The sequence below is a fragment of the Triturus cristatus genome, chromosome 12 (assembly GCF_964204655.1).
Source record: "Triturus cristatus chromosome 12, aTriCri1.1, whole genome shotgun sequence".
NCBI lineage: Eukaryota > Metazoa > Chordata > Amphibia > Caudata > Salamandridae > Triturus > Triturus cristatus.
In genome coordinates this window covers 283,078,565-283,087,220 of record NC_140595.1, presented here as the reverse complement: position 1 = coordinate 283,087,220, position 8,656 = coordinate 283,078,565, and the positions used below count along the sequence as shown (strand labels likewise).

General features: G+C 46.0%; 1 protein-coding gene across 1 annotated transcript; it reads right to left on the bottom strand.

Annotated features, from left to right (window-relative positions):
• Window positions 1–257: 257 nt before the first annotated feature.
• Window positions 258–3,013, bottom strand: LOC146775873 (zinc finger BED domain-containing protein 5-like). Its single transcript, XM_085637062.1, has 2 exons — window positions 2,144–3,013; window positions 258–566 (listed from the first exon to the last, which is right to left on the bottom strand). The coding sequence occupies exons 1-2, from the start codon at window positions 3,011–3,013 to the stop codon at window positions 258–260; spliced, it is 1,179 nt and encodes a 392-aa protein (XP_085493188.1).
• Between the last annotated feature and the right edge of the window lie 5,643 nt (window positions 3,014–8,656).

Sequence of the window (8,656 nt, the reverse complement as noted above, 5' to 3'; positions counted from 1 at the left end):
TGTCTCTTGATTAGTTTAGAGATTAATTTTGGGCCCACATCCTGGAGGGACTTAAAGACGGGGCACCCAATTTTAAAAGCATATCGTTGTGGTATTGGGAGACAGTGGAGCTGCCGCATAAGCGGGGTGGCATGTTGCCATCTTGGTGGATGGAAGATCAGTCTGGCAGCCTGGTTCTGCACCAGCTGCAGTTTCCTGACTAAGTACACAGGTAACCCGAAATATAAAGAGTTTGCGTAATCTAAATGGGAGATGACCTAGGCTAGTACAACCTGCACCAGTGCCTCTCTCATAAGGAATCTACTGATTTTTCTGATCCTCCTTAACTGGAAGAATCCGGTAGAGACTGCTTTTCCGATCTGAGACTTCAGAGATAAGTCACTGTTTACTGTGATCCCAATGCTCTTCGTTGAAGGGGATGGAACTGGAGGACTGCCCAACTCCGTAGGCCAAAAGTGCGAGCTCCAGGGGTTCTGAATGCCACAAGTCAGGATCAATTCAGTTTTGTCCGGGTTTAGCTTCAGATGGTTGTTATTCATCCAGTTGTAGATGTACAGCAAGGTAGCCTGAAAGTCATAAATGGACTCGGGTGTGTTCTTGATTGTGAATATAAGTTGTAGGTCGTCTGCATAGTTAGAGGTGTTCGCCTTACGCTCCCTTAAGGTTGGAATCAAAGGGAGTAGGTATAGGTTAAACAAGTGCGGGATAATGGCAATCCCTGTGGCACTCCACAATTGGTCGTAACCTCAGGCGCGATAAGGTACTCTGAAAGAATCTACTCTATGCCACTGCACACAGCACCACTGCATTCAGGGCCACTCCACTCTACTCTGCACCACTCTACTCCACTGTATGCCAATGCACTCTATGCTACTTTACTCAAAACCAATGTACTCTAGGCCAGTGTTTTTCAACCTTTTTTGGGCAAAGGCACACTTGTTTCATGATAAAAATCACGAGGCACACCACCATTAGAAAATGTTAAAAAATGTAACTCTGTGCCTATATTGACTATATATAAAGTAATTCTCTTGAATAGGAATCAAATAAACACAAAGAAAGTATTTTATAATTACTTTATTATGAAATAGTAAGTAAACAGAAATATGAAAAATTATAAAATACTTATTGATCAGTGCGCAACCTGGGCCTGTTTGGCTGAACACAAAGCTGATATTCTGGCTGGAATCGAAGAAAGACACACACGTAGCTCTTCGTCAACAGCTCTCAGTCTCTCTCTGTATTTAGTTTTTATAGCAATCATGCTTGAAAAGCTCATCTCACACAGATATGTAGTGGAAAATGGGAGCAATGTCAAAATAGCTTTGTTTGCCAGAAGGGGGAACTCCTTGGCAGTATCCAACCAAAAACTATCCAAAGGTAGATCAGCAAATCTTAGCTTGAAACCACGATTTTGCCTCAGTTCAGTTAGTTCCTCCTGCTCCTGTAAAGTCATGTCCTTTCCACCAACTGATGCTGAGCTATAAGGGTCCCTAACCCAGTCAAGGCATTCAGTGGAGACTGAAGAGAAATAAAATGACAACCTCTCCTCGAGAGTTTTTAAATGTTTAACTATTATCTCACACAGTGCAGCAGTGTGAACACCTTGCCATTGCTTGGTGAGTGTGAACATTTCAAGATTGCCACTTTCCACGTGTTGATGCCAGAGTTGCACATTTGAACGGAATCCATTTATTTTATCTGTACTTGTAAGCAGGTTTTCATTTCGGCCTTGCATTCGTGTGTTCAGTTCATTCAGATGATGAAATATATCTGCCAGGTATGCCAGCCTTGCACACCACTCATCACTTGCAAGCAGCTTTGCGTAATCTGGCCTCTCATTTGTCAGAAACACTTTAAGTTCCTCCCGCAGCTCATACACACGAACCAAGACCATGCCACGCGACAACCACCGGACCTCCGTATGAAACAGCAAGGTTTTATGCTTCGCTCCCATCTCCTCACACAAAGCTGCAAATATGCGACTTTTCAGGGGTCGTGACTTTACAAAGTTTACCATGCGCACAACATCATCCAACACATGAACTAGGTCTGCTGGTAAAGTCTTGGCTACGAGGGCCTCACGGTGTAAAAAACAATGCGTAACAATCACATCTGGATTTCTTTCCTTCACTCTGCTTACAAAGCCTTTGGTGCGCCCGACCATGGCTGCTGCTCCATCGGTGCAGACACTTGTGCAGTTTTCCCACTTAAGTCCTCCTTGTTCAAGGTATTCTGATGTGACCTGAAAAATTTCTTCTCCTGTTCTTTTTTCTTGCAATGCCTTGCAAAAAAAGAAGTTTTCTCTAATTGCATCACCATCAACAAAACGCACATTGGCCAAGAGTTGAGCATGTCCACTGATATCAGTAGACTCGTCAAGTTGAAATGCAAATTTCTCACTGATACGGATCTTTTCCAAAACCACACTTTTGATGTCTGCAGACATGTCATTAATACGTCTGGAAATTGTGTTGTCTGAGAGAGGGACTTTGGCTATTTCCTTAGCTGCTTCAGGTCCGAGCATCTTCTCTACAATAGCTTTGCAGGCGGGAAGTATTAATGTCTCTGCCACAGTGTGCGACTTTTTTGACTTGGCTATAAGTTCAGCAACTTGATAGCTAGCTTTAAGAGCTCTTTCATTTACCTTTGTGGTTTTTCTCATGAAAGTTGCCTGTTTCTCCGTGTTTTCACGCAGGCGAACAAAATAGTCCGCATTCTTGTTTTGAAGCGAAGGGTGTTTCGTTTGGAGATGGCGTTTAAGTTTGCTTGGGACCATAGCACTGTTAGCTAGCTTTTCACCACACACCACGCACAGTGGAGTTGGTTTGTTTGCATCTCCGGTGACAGTAAATCCAAATGAAATATAGCTTTTGCTATATTGCCTTGTGCCAGAGAATTTGCTTGAGCTAACCATCTTTGCTTTCTTTTGATCCCCACTCATACTTGGGCTCTCATCTGGCTCCAAATTTTGTTCAGAGTTCAGTTCTTTCCTTTTCAAAAACGTGTCCATCACTGCAGTATCTCACTGTCACTCAGTACTAGGCATACACAAGGACGCTGCACCTGCAAGTTACCTATAAAAGAAATTTAAGATTTGTATCTATAAGGAGCAAATTGTGACTGGATGGTTTCTCAGAGAGAGCCCTTGATGCCAAGTACAAAGCTAACCCAGAGAGTAAACAAAGTATTCATAAAAGCTGTAATAAGGTGTTATCACTTAAAATAAAGCAAAAAAGGAGCTAGGATAATCTAGGCTTAAGCACAGCTAAAAGGGACAAAAGAACATAAAAGTGAACGAAAGTACAAGCCATGGGACCTTTCTCAGTACTTTTAATTCCCCCTCGTTGGAAGGCAACATTTCCAAATCATGTGAATGTGAACAAATGAAGGAGCAGCTGTAGAGTCGAGCCTGCATGTGGATTATTATGTAAAATGTCTTAATGTTTTAATAAACACACTCCGAATTCAATAATTTTCAGCGCTGTAGGGAGATCGCCCGGGGCCAAGTGTCGCCTACAATGGAACAGTAGGGCCGATATCCTTCCCTTGATTAAAAGAATGTAAGAAATGGATAGAGCATCAGATAAACCAATACCTCTCCTACATCCCGATGCTAAATTCTATAATGAATAATTGGTAATTATTAACATGTGTGACAGTTTGTCCTTCTCATTCCATCATGGCTAATCACTCGTTGTTTAATTAAAACTTTAAGTATCCGGTAATAAGATGGGGAAGAGAAGAGAAATATTTTCAAGTGCGGTGGTACCCTCACTATTTGACCATCCAAAGGCCGCATTTCATGTTTGGCTAATGTGTTTGATCCAATCACAGACGGCTTGCTACTGAAACCTGACATTTCTGTATTACAGGATTACTATTGGAAGCAACAAAAAAAAAACTTCTACTGATCTGGTGCATCACGTATGGTCGTATGGATTCTGGATTCACCTTCTTGGATTTTATGAAACACAGCACAAGAACATCTCTCACTTGGCCCACCACATCTGTCAGTTAACAGAAGTTAAAAGGGAAGGTTGATGTGCTCACGTGCCCTCAAAGTAACTAAGCCCAAGTCAAAGGCACATAATGTGGGCAAACGGTAAGAGGCATTAACAATCAACAGTATGTTGACAATAAGGATATTAGCAGCCACTTGCTCAACCAACCACTACAAGGTTACACGCCAACTATACTGGCCTGCTGTAGGTGCCTTTGCTAGCCTTTCACTGAACGGGAAATGCAGCCTAAAAAAGTAGTTATATGCCACGGCGCGCCATCACCTTGATTGAGTGAGATAATCTCGCATCTTAATAGTTTACTGCCCATCCCCCTGCCTACTCTAAAAGCCGTCAAGAGTGAATGCGGGTTTCTATGGCTATGCTGCAACTAGAGTCTCGGCACATTTTAGGAATTAAGTTCTCCCTCAATTCCTCTTGTTTCACTCTCCTGACAGTCTATCGCCCCCCGGATGCAGCACCTGGCTTTTGTGATCACCTTGGTGAAATCTTGTCTGACCTTAGCACCCGGTATCAAAAGCTCATGGTCGTAGGTGATTTCAACTTTCATTGGGAAAATTTCCCACGAGAGCCACAAGCCAATCTAATTGATCTGACAATGTCAAATCTAGGACTTTGTCAATTGGTGACCCGCCCCACCCACATCAAGGGGCACACCCTTGATCTGGTTTGGTCATCTAGCCAGCAAGCTAGGCTTGTTAACATCCTGCCATGTGCCTGGTCCGACCATTTTCTAATCACTTGCTGGGTCCCCTTGGATAGCCCTCCCACTCAACCTCGCGTGGAATGGAGGAGAGTGCGAAGTTGGCATAAGATTCAGTCGGGTAACCTCATTGATACCCTCCGGAGAACACCTCCCTGCAGGCCAGAGGAAGGTTATACCAATATCGACACAGCCAGCCTGTCCATTAGCAATACCCTCCAATCAGCGATTGACCATCTAGCTCCAGAACGTCGGGAAAGAATTAAGCCCAAACGTAACGGGGCTCCTTGGTTCAACGAAGTTCTGCGGGTAAAAAGGCAGAGTTTGCGGAAAGTGGAGAGACAGTGGAGGAAAACCTACAACTCCACTGATCTGACCCTCTATAAAGCAGCTCTGACCCTATATAAGAAATCCATCATCTCGAGGAAAGCCGAATACTATGAGGCTCGGATCTTAGACGCCCCTAATAAACAGAAGGAAACCTTTAAGATCCTAAAGGAACTTAGTAAAAAAGGTGATGTCAACTCAATCTCAATCCCTTTCAATGTCAATACCCTGCAGACTTTCTTTCTGCAGAAAGTGACAGATATCCTCTGTGAGATCAATAGATCCCCTGTTGCTTTAAGTTCTGAGGAACTGGCGTTGTCTTCCCCCTCGCCAGTTCACTTCCTTACAGACTTCCCTCCTTTGGACCCCGAAGCTTTGGCCTTTCTAATCAATAAGACCAAATCTGGTTCACCGGCCGATCCCGGTCCTCCGAAGATCTTCCAGATGGCCCTTCCAGCCTTGGATGGTCAGATCCTTTCACTTCTAAATAATTCCCTGGCCATAGGCCTGGTACCATCTAATCTGAAGGAAGCTAGAGTTATTCCCCTACTGAAAAAGCCTGGTGCAGATAAGGCTGAGTTGAAAAATTACCGGCCTATTTCGCAACTTCCTTTTTTGGCTAAGGTTATGGAGCAGCATGTTCTGAAAACTTTATCCAGCTTCCTCGAAAACTCAGAGCTTCTCCATCCCCGCCAGGCTGGCTTCAGAGCCCACCATAGCACGGAGCTTGTTATGTTATCTGTTCTCGATGATCTCAGGCTAAAGGCTGACAACAAAGCCCCGAGCGCCCTGATACTTTTAGATCTCTCTGCGGCCTTCGACACGGTCAACCATTCCATTCTACTGACTCGTTTGGCGGATCTGGGTTTCAGGGGTGCTGTCTATAGCTGGCTACAGTCTTTTCTGTCGGGACGGTCGCAAAGGGTTCAACTTGGCAGCTACACCTCGATCAGGGGAGATATCCCCTGTGGCGTGCCCCAGGGCTCGGCTTTGTCCCCTCTGCTCTTCAACATATATCTGCAGCCCTTAGTAACTGCACTATCCAAATTGGACTGCCGAGTGTTCAACTATGCAGATGACACTCAATTCATCCTGAGCATTGACAACTCGGCCCAAGCTCAAGAAACTGTTCAAAATATCCTACGATTTACCACGAACTGGATGACTGTTAATTCTCTGAAAATTAACCCTGACAAGACAGAGGTCCTTGTCATTCCAGCTAAAAACAACTTCTGGAGTGGCCTGTTTTGGCCCAAAGAACTTGGGGCCCCCCCATGTCCGTCACCATTCGTGAAAAGTCTGGGAATTAAAATAGATTCGGAACTTTCCTTGAGTCATCAGGTCCACTCAGTAGTGGGCACCTGTACCGGCGTCCTGAGACAACTGAGGAAACTGGTCCCTCTCTTATCAGTTTCCTCTTTAAATTCAATAGTCTCAGCCACTGTGTTATCGTGCCTCGATTATGGTAATGCACTCTATTTAGGACTCCCTTTGAAATTGATGAACCACCTACAGGTTGTGCAGAATGACGCCACCAGGCTGATTTTTAACCTTCCAAGGAGGACCCATGCCTCCCCTTTGCTGCATAAACTACATTGGCTACCTGTCAGACAGCGGGTAAAATTCAAGGGCCTGTGCATCGCCCATAAAACCCTTTATGGCCATGCCCCTGGCTACATTCGGGATCGCCTAGCTAAATACGTGCCAGGGCGCGTACTTCGCTCTACAGAGGCCTTCCAGCTAGCCTGCCCTCGGAGTAATCTGGCCACCAAGGGTGGCCGAGCATTTTCAGTTGTTCTGCCACGTCTCTGGAACCAATTACCTGACTCTTTGCGTAAAGAAACGGGTCTGTTTCCGTTCCGAAAGCTGTTAAAAACCCTGCTATTTGAAGATACTCTTTAGCTGTGCTCGCTACAAGGATCGTCTGTACCCTCTGATGCAATCTCCTTCTGTCAAGCGCTAAGAGACCTGCCGGTATATATGCGCTATATAAATAAACAAACATAAACATAAACAGTGCTCACACCCAACAACCAGCTGCCAGCAGCGGGGGCCAGCTCATATCTCCCTTCATACAAGAGGCTGCCTAGGTCTAGGTCCGGAGGTGAAAGGCATGAAACCAAAATACAATGAGGGTGCAAATGAGTGAGACTCACCTCACGCTGGACCTGCGGCCTGGTCTGGATCCGGATGCGGTCTCTCTGAGTCTGCAGTGCCGACTCCCGCCGAGTCCTGGTCTCCGTCCGTCTCCTCCTGCTCCGGTCCTCCTGGGAGTCCTGGTGACTCGAGTCGCGACGTCTTCTTCTCTCCGCCTTCTCTCCGCTGCTGCGCACACTGCGCTCGGGCGGGAAGGAAGTCGGGAGATACTGCTCTGTGATAGGTCCAGGCTGGAGTCTGGACCAATCACAGCCCGGACATCAGAAAAGTGGAGGAGCGCCAATCAAAAACCCCCCCCCCCCCCCCCCCCCCCATACCCAGGATACAGTCCGGCGCCGCCCGGCCTAGTGGGGGAAAATTTGACATTTTAAAAAAAAAATCTTTCGATTGCTTCCATTTTCCCACATTTTCCCACGGCACACCAGGCAACATCTCGCGGCTCACTAGTGTGCCGCGGAACAGTGGTTGAAAAACGATGCTCTAGGCCAGTTTACTCTGCACCACTGCACTCTATGCCACTATTCTCTATGCCACTGCACTTTACACCATTGTACTTTGTCACTGTGCTCTGTGCCACCCTATTCCACTCTGCATCACTGTATTCTATGCCACTGCTCTCTATGCTGCTCTACTCTGTGCCACTGCACCCTACGCCAATGCACTCCACACCACTCTACTATACACCACTGCACTCTCCGACAGTATACTCTGCTGCACTGCACTCTCTGCTACTCTCCTTTATACCACCCTACTTATGCCAGTGAACTCTATGCCACTCTACTCTGCATCACTCTACTCTATGACACTGCACACTACCCTGCACCACTCCACTCTGCTGTGCACCACACAGCTGTATGCTACTTCACTCTATGTCACGCGACTCAGCAACACTACTTTCTCCGCCACTCAACTTTACGCCACTTTATTCTGTATTCCTCCACTCTACGCTGCTGTATTCTATGCCAATCTGCTCTAAGCCACTCTACTCTGCAGCACTGCAATGTGCAACACTCTACTCTCTACCATTGTACTCTACACCACTTCACTCTACTCTGAAACAATCTACTCTATGACTGCAGTCTACACCACTCTATTTCACTCTGGACCACTCCACTCTATGCATCTCTACACTACGCCACTCTATTCTACATCACTGCACTCTACGCCACTACACTCTACACCAAGGCTCTCTACACCACTTTACTCAAAACCAAAACACTCTACGGCAGTGCACTCCATGCCAATCTACTCTGCACCAGTGCACTGTATGCCACTATACTCTACTCTACACCGCAGCATTGCACTCTGTCACTTTACTCTGCTCCACTCTGTACCACTGCACTCTACACAAATGCAGTCTACGGTACTCTACTATGCAGTACTGCGCTCTGCATCACTGAACTCAATGTCTCTCCTCTGTGCCACTTTACTCTATGCCACTGCACTC